This window comes from Strigops habroptila, chromosome 22 (genome assembly GCF_004027225.2).
Source record: "Strigops habroptila isolate Jane chromosome 22, bStrHab1.2.pri, whole genome shotgun sequence".
Taxonomy (NCBI): Eukaryota; Metazoa; Chordata; class Aves; order Psittaciformes; family Psittacidae; genus Strigops; species Strigops habroptila.
The window spans coordinates 2,432,421-2,444,044 of record NC_044298.2 but is presented as its reverse complement, the minus strand read 5'-3'; the positions used below and the strand labels follow the sequence as shown (position 1 = coordinate 2,444,044).

The 11,624-nt window shown below is 61.3% G+C and overlaps 2 protein-coding genes across 4 annotated transcripts; both read right to left on the bottom strand.

Moving 5' to 3' along the window:
• Nucleotides 1–206: 206 nt before the first annotated feature.
• Nucleotides 207–5,372, bottom strand: CERS2 (ceramide synthase 2). Its single transcript, XM_030474005.1, has 11 exons — nt 5,289–5,372; nt 3,830–4,003; nt 3,314–3,431; nt 3,088–3,206; nt 2,869–2,926; nt 2,723–2,773; nt 2,417–2,509; nt 2,152–2,280; nt 1,633–1,739; nt 1,369–1,522; nt 207–991 (listed from the first exon to the last, which is right to left on the bottom strand). The coding sequence occupies exons 2-11, from the start codon at nt 4,000–4,002 to the stop codon at nt 869–871; spliced, it is 1,125 nt and encodes a 374-aa protein (XP_030329865.1). The 5' UTR covers nt 4,003; nt 5,289–5,372; the 3' UTR covers nt 207–868.
• A 329-nt stretch (nt 5,373–5,701) lies between these two features.
• MINDY1 (MINDY lysine 48 deubiquitinase 1) lies at nt 5,702–11,571 on the bottom strand. Of its 3 annotated transcripts, XM_030473995.1 has the most exons (12): nt 10,703–11,567; nt 9,146–9,250; nt 8,445–8,976; nt 8,266–8,323; nt 8,100–8,164; nt 7,827–7,985; nt 7,033–7,135; nt 6,802–6,944; nt 6,522–6,713; nt 6,254–6,421; nt 6,043–6,123; nt 5,702–5,996 (listed from the first exon to the last, which is right to left on the bottom strand). In XM_030473995.1, the coding sequence occupies exons 3-11, from the start codon at nt 8,745–8,747 to the stop codon at nt 6,055–6,057; spliced, it is 1,260 nt and encodes a 419-aa protein (XP_030329855.1). In that variant the 5' UTR covers nt 8,748–8,976; nt 9,146–9,250; nt 10,703–11,567; the 3' UTR covers nt 5,702–5,996; nt 6,043–6,054. The 3 variants fall into 3 exon arrangements, with proteins under 3 accessions (XP_030329855.1, XP_030329856.1, XP_030329854.1); XM_030473996.1 differs by having other exon boundaries at nt 5,702–6,123; nt 6,254–6,394; nt 10,703–11,571; XM_030473994.1 differs by having other exon boundaries at nt 5,702–6,123.
• Nucleotides 11,572–11,624: the final 53 nt, after the last annotated feature.

The following is an 11,624-nucleotide window of genomic DNA, read 5'->3' as shown; positions in this document are numbered from 1 at the left end:
ACCTTCATGAGGGGGGAAGAGAAAGAGGAACAAGCTTAAACCCCCCCAAATCTGCCCCATTTTGGTCTCACCCCAATGCAGCTCCGCTGAACCACCCCCCCTGCACGAGCCGGAGCTGCTGCAGCGGCCACGGATGATTCCAGAGCTCTGGAATTCTCTCTTTTTTTTTTTCTTTTCTGGAAGTTTTATTAGTTTGGGCCTTGCAATATATTTTAAACCTTTTTATTTCTTTCTTTTCTTTTTTTAAAAAACAAGAACAACAAAACACGCTTTTTGGTCTGTGGTTGGGAATGGTCCTTTCCCCCCTCCCTCCGCGCTGGGAGCTCCCCGGAGCCGAGCCCCCGGCTCCTTCTGGCTTCCAAATAAATAGAAACAGCAAAAAGAACAAAAAAAAAAAAAACACCAAACAAAAGGAAGGAAATGGGCTGTGAATTTGTCCTCTTGGAGCCGGGGGCGACCCAAAACCCATCGACAAGAGAAACGAGGGGATCCAACTCCTCCGGGAGCCCAAACCCTGCAGCTCCCTTCCCCGGTGTCCCCTGGGCCTTCAGCCACTGAATCCCCCCCGAATTCCTCCGCTCCTCCCTCCCACCCTGCTCCGGGCTCGGGGCTTTTCCCCGGGTTAAGAGGCATCTACAGGACGTGCTTCCCGCTGGGATGGGTGGGAAAGGGGGATAAGAGGGCTGGAGCCCCGGCACTGCGGTGGCTTAAGGCAGCAGGTGAAAGGCAGGAAGGGCACCAACGGTGTGAGGTGGGGAAGCAGCAACGGCTGCGCCCCGGAGGTGACCGAGGGGGGACAGGATGGAGGGGCCGGGGGGACCGTGGTGGTGGCGCCGGTGGCATCGGCCGCCCCCCGGGCGAGGCCCCCTCAGTCGGTTTTGCGGTGGTTGTTGTTGAGCACCAGGTGCCCGTTGGAGAGGGGCCCGTTCTTCTCCTCCTCCTCCTCCGAGTTGTCCGTCTCCTCACGGTCGCTCCTCTCGTCCTCCACCACCTGCAGGGGGGGAAAAAGGGGGACTCAGGCAGTGGCACCCCGTGGCAGTGGCACCCTGCCTCGGCCTCCCCCCATTGCAACCACCGCAGCTTGACCCCCTTCCAACCACCCCAGCCAGACCCACAGCACCCAAGCCCCTTCCCTGTGCATCACCCAGACACCAAAGCCACCCCATACACCCAGAGAGACCCCCCCACAGCACCAGGGCCTCCGGTTCCCATTGCCCACTGAGGGCTCTCCAGGGCTCAGGAAGCTGAGCACAATCCAGCTCCAAGGTTTGGGGGGCTCCACTTCGCCCCCGTGTCCTCCATCAACCCTGATCCCATCCAGCCACGGCCCCATCGCCCCCCCCGAGCTGCCCCCAGCCCCCTTCTTGCCTTTCCAGTTATGAACTTCTGGGCCATGCGGATGATGAGGTAGGCCCAGAAGATGTGCAGCGACTGCAGCACGGCCATCATGAAGTTGAAGAAGTAGTAGCCGAAGAAGGCCGGGTAGAGCTCCAGCGGGTAAACCACGGTGCAGTGCATGATCCTGCCGGGACAAGCAGCTCCGTTACGGGCAGGGATCAGGATCCCACCCCCCCCCCCGCGGGTCTCCCTGCCCCGTGCCTCAGTTTCCCCACTCGGCCACCCAGAGCTCACCAGAAGGGCAGAATGACCAAGCGGGTGATGATGAAGACGGCGGCGAAGACGATGAAGATGTTGTTGCAGGTGTTCCTCCAGCCGGCGTAGTTAAACATCTTGGCAGACTGGGGGGGACAGAGGGGACGAGTGATGGAGACAGAGCTGAAGGTGCAGGGGAAACCTTGGAGCAGCCCCAGTGCCTAAAGGGGCTCCAGGAAACCTGGAGAGGGGCTTTGGACAAGGGATGCAGGGACAGGACAAGGGGAATGGCTTTAACCTGCCAGAGGGGAGATTGAGATGAGCTCTGAGGCAGAAGCTCTTCCCTGTGAGGGTGCTGAGGCACTGGCACAGGGTGCCCAGAGAAGCTGTGGCTGCCCCATCCCTGGCAGTGTTCAAGGCCAGGTTGGACACAGGGGCTTGGAGCAACCTGCTCCAGTGGAAGGTGTCCCTGCCCGTGGCTTTAGATGAGCTTTAAGCTCTCTTCAACCCAACCCATCCCATGGTTCTACGCGGAGGTGGCCGTGGAGGGAGCTGTACCTCCAACAGATAGTCCGAGGAGTCGTGCAGGGCCATGATGAGCGTCCCCGCACGGATGTAGTTGGCGAACCAGGAGAAGCTGATGAGGATGATGGTGGCGACGTGGTGGATGATTTGCTCTTTGAAGTCCTGCACCCAGGAAAGAGGGAGCGGGAGGCTGGAGCAGGCTCCAAACACCGCATCCTGCTTGTACCCGAGATCCCCACCGTGGGCCCAGCTCCCCCCAGCCTGGGGGTCCCCAGAGAGCCCCACTGCCACAGCCCACCTTGCGCTTGACATCGGAGGCGATGCTGAAGAGCAGGGACCAGTAGAAGGAGAGCTCGATCATGTAGTACCAGTACTGGGAGGGCAGCATGCTCTGGAAGCCAAGAGGCAGGTGGAGGGTTTGACCCCTTCTGTGGGCACCAGCCAGACCCACAGCACACAAACCCCTTCCCTGTGCATCACCCAAACCCACCCGGCTGCCAGAGACACCCCACACGCACCCAGAGAGCCCCTCCAACAGCGCCGGGACCTCTGGGTCCTGCTGCCCAGGGGGCAGGAAGGGCGCTGGGATGGGGTTGGAGCTCACCTGGATGGGGTATCCCTTCCACACCTCCCGGAGGTCGTAGAACCAGGGTTTCTGTGGGATGTGGAGGCAAAGAGGGAGACAGAGAGGGGTTAGAGGGGACCCGGGGGGGGCCGATGGGGCAGGGGTAGGGGGGGGCCAATACTTACATCCACTATCACAGCCATGCCAGCAATGAAAGCAATAAGGTAAAAGGTGAATCTCCAACTGGAAAAAGGAAGCAGACGGTCCTCAGACGGGCACCGGGCGAGGGAGGGAGAAGGACGGACCCACCGGCCCCATGTCCCCCCGTCCCCTGCGTCCTCCCGGCCCCGCGGTGCCCCCCCAGGGTGATGGTGACAGTGACGGTGACAGGCCCCAGGTCTCACCTGGCCTCCCTGAACTTCTTGAGCAGGCTGGGCCGGTCCTGGTTGCGGCGGCGGCGGAACCAGCGCTCCACTTGCCGCACGGTGCAGCCGCTCTTCTTGGAGAGCATCTCCACCTCGGCCTGGGGACAGCACCAGCGTCACACAGGGACCCGGCCCTGCTGCTCGTCTCCCCCTCCCCAGCCACCTCGAGCCCCTTTTGGGGACACCCCCCCCCCCATCACCTCACCTGCTTGGGGTGCTTGGAGGTGGCAGCGTAGAACTTCTCCAGCACGGGGTTGGGGGTGGCTTTTAACCTGATCTTCTCCTTGACGTTCAGCAGGCCGGCCAGGGGGGTGGCCACGTACCTGGGGAAGGAGCAGGGGACAGGAGATGGCATTTCTGTGTCACGCTGTTGATGTGGCCCCATCAAAGCCACCTCCGCGCCTGTTTCCCCATCCCGCAGTGGGGTTTCAGCCCCTGTGGCACCCCCAGTGCTGGGGGGCTGCCATGGAGCAGTGGGGCTGTCCCTTCTCCTGCCACCCCAACAAAGGCCCGTCTGTTCCCGGCCTCACTCGCCATTGTTTGCCCAACACATCGCTCCTCCAGCGCCGCGATAACGGTGGTGGAGGATGCACAAAGCCGGATTGTGCAGAGCCCTCAGCATGGCCCGGGATGGGGGACACGGGGCAGGACCCACCTCCAGGGGCTCCTCACAGCACCCGGGGCACAGGGAGGGTCCCTGTCACAGGGGGAAGGGACTCACGTCTCAAAGAGGTGCCGGACGACGAGGAAGAGGAAGGCCAAGGGGATGGTGATGTAGAGGTCGGAGGCTTTGGCATAGACCCGTCCATCCCGGTCCTCCAGGTCAGCCCAGGTGAGGTTCGCCGGGAGCCAGAGCCGCTCCCACCAGAAATAGTTGTACAAGGTCTGGAACATGCTGGGAAGGAGGAAGGGGAAGAGCGGGAGAGGTGAGGGGGGCCCCGGCGCCCAATTCCCCCCCTTCAGCTCCCAGCTCCGGCGCCGCGGGACTTTGCTCCCTGCCGCCAAGGGGTCAGCGGGTGAACATTAACCGGAGCCGTGGCACCGGCCCGAGGGAGGAACCTGATTCCCGGCCACGGGGACTTTCCCGTTTGCATGGGATCAACCGGGGCAACGGGAATAACGCCGGGATGAAGAGAAGGGGGGAACCCCCGGACGCTGTTTCTATCCCGAGCGCTGGATCCGGGGGGAAACTGAGGCACGGAGCCGCCGGCACCGTCCGCAGCAGCCGGGCCCGGGCGCCCGCCCAGGGCAGGATTAGGGATTTGCCAACGGGACAATGAGCACTTTGTGCCTTAAAAAGGCTCCTGACGGGCACCGGGAGGGAGCGGGAAGCCCGGAGCTGTCCCCGCGGCCGCCGGTGCCGTGGGCTCAGCACAACCCGGCTCTGCCTCCCCTCCACGCTGGCACCTTCCCCCCGGCTCCGGGATGGGGGGTCCCGGTTCTGCGGGAGGTGAAGCCCCCAACGTGGAGCAGGGATTTAGGGAACCCCCGGGGCCGGTGCTGCGGGGGGAGGCGGGAGCGGGCCCCGGTTCCCGTTGAACCGGGATGGGCCGGGCCGCGGGCACGTAACGGGCAGGTAACGGGCAGGGGAAGGCGGGAGGCCCCGGGTTCACCGGTTCACCGCGGGGGTGCCGGGGCTGGGTGGGGGGCGGAACCGGCACCGGGGCCCCCCCGGGTTGTCTGAGGCGCGATCGCGCTGGGGACCGAGAAGCCGCTGGAAGCCCGGGGGATCACGGCGGGGGGGGGGGAGAACCGGGACCCGGAGCATCGCCGCGCTCGCCCCGCGGTGCTGGGTCCCCGGCGGTGCGGGCACTGGGGCGGGGGAGCCGCGGCGCGGGCAGGGAGGGTCCCACCGGGGCCTGCAGCGGGGGATGAACCGACCCCCCCCGCCGAGCACCGGGCCCGCGGCGCCGCGGCGGGGAGGCCCAGAGGGTTACGGGGCGGGGTGTGGAAGGAAACCGGGAACCAGGAACTGGAAACCGGGAACCGGGAACTGGGAACCGAGACCCAGCCCGCCCCCCCCCGCCCCGGGCCGAGCCGCCGCCCCGGCCCTGCCGGTGGCCGCCGCGGCGGGCCCGGTGCCGGTGCCCAGGCCCCGCAGGCCCCGCAGGCCCCGCAGGCCCCGGTGCGGCCTCGCCCCCCCCGCTCCCCGCTCCCCGCTCCCCCCCCCCGCCACTCACGCGCCGCCGCCGCCGCCCGGAGCCGCCGCCGCCGCCTCGCGCCAGGCAGCGGGCGGGAGTGACGTCACCGCCAACGCCGAAGGCCCGGAGGGGAACGGGGCGGGATAGGGCGGGGCCGGCAGGCCTGAGCAATCGAGCGCCGAGATGAGGAGCGGAGCGTCCCGGCTCCCCAGAGACGCGCCCCGCCCCCCCCCCCCCAGGACCCGCGTGTCCGTGGGGTGCGGAGGGTCCCGGCACCCGAAAACCCACCCAGACCCACCTATTTGGGGGGTGCGGAGGGTCCCGGCCCCCCAAACCCCCCCAGACCCACGTGTCCATGGGGCGCAGAGGGTCCCATCACCCCAAAACCCCCCAAACCCTGCGTGTCCATGGAGTACAGAAGCCCCCACTGGTGTCAGAGCCAGACCCACGCACATGGGGACAAGTCCTTTATTTGCCAAGGGCTAAGGCCACGGTTCAGACACGGGGCGGGGTGTGCGTGTGTGTCCCCCCCGGACACGTGTCCCCCGGCAGGGGGGACCCCTCGTGTTAAGGCCACTGGTAAGATTTGGGTGGTCCCAGCAGTGTGGGGGGGAAGGACCCCACCTTCCTCCATGCGTTTGTCCCTACTTCTGTGCCCAGGGACCCCCTCGGGATCTCCCTGGAGGACAGAGAGTGGGAAATTGGGGGTCTCCAGATGTGGGGACCCCATCACAAGCCCCTGAGGAGCTGAGGGGGTGCCACAGGCAGGGCTGGGGCAGGGCCCCCTCGCTGCTCCCCGCAGGGGCTATAGGATGACACAGTCCAAGTCCGGCTTCTGCCGCTGCCTCTGCTCCCCGGGCGGCCGCCCCCGGGCCTGTGGGTGCAACAAGGGGGTGGGAAGAGCCCCAGAGGCCCCCCAACATCCCTCACCCCCCCTGGCGCAGCCGGTGGGGCAGAGCAGGGGGGTGAGAAGCACCCACACCCCGAGCTGCAGCCCCAGTTACCTGCGCTGGGGGCTGTGGCTGCTGCGGGGGGTGATGACGATGCTGAGGAGGAGGATGCTGATGCTGCTGATACTCCTCCTGCTGCAGCCGCTGCGCGAGCTCCAGGTCACTGAGGGTGGAGGGTTCCTGCCCCTGCTGCTGCTGCAGGGACAGGGCGATCATGTAATCCTGAGGGGGGGGCAGGAAAAGAAGGTTGCTCAGCACAGCAGCACCCCCCGGGGCTGGGATGGGATCTGGGTGCCCCCTGGTGTCACCCGTTGTCCCTTACCTGGTCCACTTGGCTCTGCTGGAGCTGGTGGTCCGGGGGGGCCGCAGCAGCCCCCTCCTTGCCCGGAGTGTGGCTGAGGTGGAACTCGGTGTCGCAGAAGCAACTGTCTCCATCCACGTTGTGGAGGCTCTCCCAGACCACCTTCTCCTCCTGCAGGAAGCCCTGGTCCGTCACCAGCAGGTAAAGGTGGCCCTGGGGAGAGGGGAGAAGAGACGGTGGGTGCCAGCCAGCCCTGGGTGGGGGGGTCCCTTTAGCTCGAAGGAAGGGGCTGGCTCTGCACCTTGTGCTTTATCATGGTGCTGAAGTGGTTGTTGCGGAAGAAGACGCTGAGCTCGCCCTCCCTGACGGCCCCCGTGAGCTCACACAGCCCGTGGTAGGTGAGCTGGGAGGCCGTGGACTCCAGGAACTGCTCTGCCACCAGCCCTGGGGGGGGAACAGGGGGTGGCAGCAGGGCTGGGGTGACCAGCACCCCCCCCCCGGGGACCACAGCCGGGCAAGGGGGGGCCGTTACCTTCGCTCACCAGGCTGGAGTCACTCGCCTGTTTGCAGGTGATGATCTTCTCCACCAGTTGGTTGTAGCTGAGCTTGCCCACGGCCTGGACCACCTCCGGGCTCTGCAGGGAGGGGACAGGGAGCACCAGCTCTGGGGGGACCTGCCCCCCGACCCATGGCAGCCAAGGGGCGGGCTGGATCTCCCCCAACCAGCTGGACCACAGCTCCCTCACAGGGACATCCAAGAAGCGGAGCTGAGGGCTTCCACCATGGGGAAGGACCCGTGATGGAAGGGTTTGGGTTGGAAGGGACCTTCAGAAACCATCCAGTCCAACCTCCTGCCATGGGCAGGGACACCATCCACTAGGTCAGGTCCAAAGCCCCATCCAGAGCATCACAGAAGGGTTTGGAAAGGACCTTCAAAAACCATCTAGACCACGGGCAGGGACATCTTCCACTAAACCAGGTTGCTCCAACCTGGGCTTGAGCGTTTCCAACAATGGGGCATCCACAACTTCCCTTGGCAACATGTTCCAGTGTCCCACCACCCTCCCCATAAAATATTTCTTCTTTATGTCCCATCCAAAGGGACATAAGAAGTTTGTGTCCCTCGTCCAGTTTAAAACCGTTGACCCTTGTCCTGTCACTCAGGTCATGGTTAGAACCTTCTCTCCATCTTTCCTGTATTCCCCCATAGATCTTGAAGCTCTTCTTGCTCCTTTTCTCCAGGATGAACCACCCCAGCTCTCCACAGGAGAGGTGCTGCAGCCCCTGGATCATCCCCGGCCCCACTGTAGCCATGGGGCAGCTCACCTGGGGGTCCACCAGCCAGCCGTGGTAGAGCGGGACGTTGAGGAGGTCGAAGACGATGCACTCAGGTGTGTACTCGAAGTCTGAGACCCCCGTGAACCTCACGTTGACGTCCAGCCCCGTCGAGAGCTTGGGGAGGACCATCATGGAGTCACTGATGTTCTGGGGGGCAAGAAACAAGGGGGTTTGCTTGGGAAGCGGGCTGGCACCCCAAGCCTTGCAGCCCAGCTCCCTGAGCTGGAAGGGATCAGGGTTTGGGCTGGAATCGCTCCTCACCTGCTGGAAGTTGAGCTGCAGCCCCTCCGATGGCTCCCGGGGCTGGGTGGCCAAGATGCAGTCCCCTGCAAGGCAGCGTGGTGAGCCCCGGTGAGCCCCGGTGAGCCCGGTTCACCACGGTGCCGCCACCCTGGCAGCAGGACAGGGACATCCCCGGGGCCCTCACCCAAATGTGCCATCAGCTCCTCGGCCGTGACCACCTCCTTCTGCGGGGGCAGCTTCACCTGGAAGCACGGAGAGGCTGAGCAGCGTTCCCAGGCCCCTTCCCCGCATGATCCAGGGGGATTTGAGCCCGATGCCCCCCTTGCCAACCCCCCCAAATCCTCCCCCCCGCACCCCACTTGCCTTCCACTGCAGGAGGAGGATGTTCATGATGGCCAGGAGCGGGCAGGGCCCGTTCTCACTCTGCATGATGACGGGTGTCCTCTCGCCCTTCCAGCTGATCCACTTCACGCAGTAGAATTCCTCCTCCGCTTCCCGACTCGGGGTCTGGATTTGGGGGGGCTCAGAGGGTAACCCCAGCGCCCCAGCACCGGGGCTGGGCACGGGGGGAGCCGGCAGGGACCCCCCATCCTCCACACACTGCTTCTCATCAGCATCCTCCTGCAGGTGCTCGGTGGGGGGGGAGATGTGGGGCACAAGACCCATCCGCGGCCGGGATCTCCTGGCTTCCAGTCGGCTTTTCCTCCCCGCCAACAGCCTCCTCCGGGAGCTGGGGGGTCCCTTTCCCACTGGAAGGGGCTGGGAGCATCCCTTCCTGCTCCGGTGGCTGCTCCATCAGGAGCCTCACCGTGGTGTCCGGCTTCGAGTGGGTCTGGATCAGGCTCCTGGGAACACTCCGGGTCTGTTCGGGAACTGCTGCATCCCAAATATCTCCCTTAGAAGGGAAAAATTGGGCATTTCAATTAAAACCACGTATTTTAGTCCAATTTATTCACCAGGAATGGCTCGTGTAGCTTTGAGTTCCTCTTCCCAATCCCTTTACACTCATTTAAGTCATTATCTGCCTCCCATTGGGAAGGAAAGAAGGAAAATCCCAAACCAACCTGGGAGGAACTGAAGGGTTTGATGGAGCCGAAGTGGCGCGGGGAAAGGTCGGAATCCTGCAATTCCACAGGGGTTTTCCTGCAAACTCTTTGGCCAAGATGCTCCTGCAGAGAGATTTGGGAAAATTGGCTTTGAAATCCTGGAATTTTGGGCAATTTGGCTTTGAAATCCTGGAATTTGAGGAAATTTGGCTTTGAAATCTTGAAGAGATTCAGGAACTTTGGGGTTAAACACTCTGTGCCAGCAGGAGCGTGGCTGCAATCCCGGGACTGGACCCTTGTATTCCCAAGGGGACTGGGGATGATCCGAGAGGGATGCAGAGAAATGGGGATGGAAACACCCGGGTGGGGCGGAAACTGGGGGAAAAGGGGGGTTTTGGGGGGGGAGGTGATGAAATCCCAGGAGAAAATCAAGGCGTTGGTGCCCTCCGAGCTGTTCCCGCCCGGTTTAGGGCTGGAGCAGAGGGATTTGGGGAGAGAGGAAAGGAAGGGGATGGCGCCTAATGCCAACCATAGTAAGTAGTAGTAGTAATAGTAGTAGTAGTATAACTATTACCATCATAATTAAATGAGTAAGTAGTGCAGAGGTGGAGCAATACATAATTAACCAATACTCTCAAGAAATAGAGATGAAGAAATAAACATCATTAACAAACAAACAAAGCAACATTCCTCCGGGAATAAACCCACAACCAAGGGAAAACAAAAAGACAAGAAAATGGGAAAGAAAAGGTGTGGGAGTGACTGAAATGAATGTTTTTGGTAGAGCAGTGGGTGGGAGGTGAGGAAAGAGCTGCGGGTTATTGGGTAAGGAAATGATGAGCAAGGAATTCACAACTGGGTAAGGAATTAATAAGATGAGGAGATGGAGAAATAGTGTCAAGAAGAGAGGGAATGAGAGAGGAAATGAAGCGACAAGTGAAAATAAAGAAAAGAAATGAAATGAAATGAAAGAAAAGGAAATAAAGTGAAATAGAATAAAACGAAATTAAAAGTAAAATAAAAGGAAATAAAGTAAAATAAAAGGGAATAAAGGGAAATAAAGTAAAATTAAAGGGAATAAAGGGAAATAAAGGGAAACAAGAGAAAATAAAGGGAAATAAAAGGAACTAAAGGGAAATAAGAGAAAATAAAGGGAACTAAAGGAAAATAAGAGAAAATAAAGGGAAATAAAAGGAAATAAAGGGAAACAAGAGGAAATAAAGGGAAATATAAGAGGAAATAAAGGGAAATAAAGGGAATTAAGAGGAAATAAGGGGAAATACAGGGAAACAAGACAAGAGGAGCTGTTGTTCCGGGGAAGGGGCCCTGCCCGCGGTGGCTCACACGGTGCCGGTGCCGCTCCCGCCCTGCCAGAAGCCGGTTCTGAGGCACCGGGAGCCGGAAAAACCCGCTCGGGGAGGCGGCCCCAGCCCTGCCCCGCGGCTGCCCGGGCCCAGCCCCCCCCGGCACCGCGGCCGGGGTCCCCCGGCCCCCCCCCAACCGCCGCTGCCGCTCCCCCCCCCCGGTGGCACCGGGCCGGGGCTCAGCGACCCGCAGCCCCCGGCCCGCGCTTACTGTGCAGCCGCTCCGCCGCTGTGGGTCCGCACTCCCTCCGCTTCCTTCTTTCCTCCTCTCTTTTCCTGCTTTTCCCTCTTTATTCCTACTTTTCCCTCCTTTTTTCCCTGCTTTTTCCTCGCCTTTCCTTCTTTATTCCTGCCTTTTCCTTCTTTATTCCTTTTTCTTCTCTATCCTGTTTTTTCCTTCTTTATTCCTTTTCCTTATTCCTGCTTTTTCCTTCTCTATTCCTGCTTTTTCCTTCTTTATTCCTAGCTTTTTCTTCTTTATTCCTTCTTTTCCCTTCTTTATTCCTTTATCCTCCCTATTGGCTTTTTCCTTCCTTATTCCTCCTTTTGCCTCCTTTATTCCTTTATCCTCCCTATTGGCTTTTTCCTTCCTTATTCCTCCTTTCCCTTCTTTATTCCTGCTTTTTTCCTCCCTTTTCCTTCTTTATTCCTGCTTTTTTCCTCCCTTTTCCTTCTTTATTCCACCTTTTTCCTTCTTTATTCCAACTTTTCCCTTCTCTATTCCTCCCTTTCCCTTCGTTATCCCTCCTTTTTCCTCCTTTTTCCCTTCTCTCCCCCCTCAGCCCCGCTCTCCTCCCTCTCCTGCTCCCAGCCGGGAGGGCCGGATTGACAGGAAGAGGAGGAGGAGGAGGCACAGGAGGAAGAGGAGGGGTGGGAAGCGCAGCCACCGACGCCGCTTCCCTCCGGGAACACCGGAGCTTCCCGGTGCCTTCCCTTAAGCGTTGGCAACACCCAAAATCAACGGGTTTAGCCCGGTTTAACCCCGGTTTGAGGCCCGGTGCTGGGCTGGAAGGGGTTAAAGGGGGGTGTTAAAGGGGGTTTTGGGGTGTCTGGGGGGGGGTTAGAAGCGTTTTGGGGGGGGCAATGGGGTGATCGCGACCATCACCCGCCTCAGGCCTCGGCGGCGGGGCTCG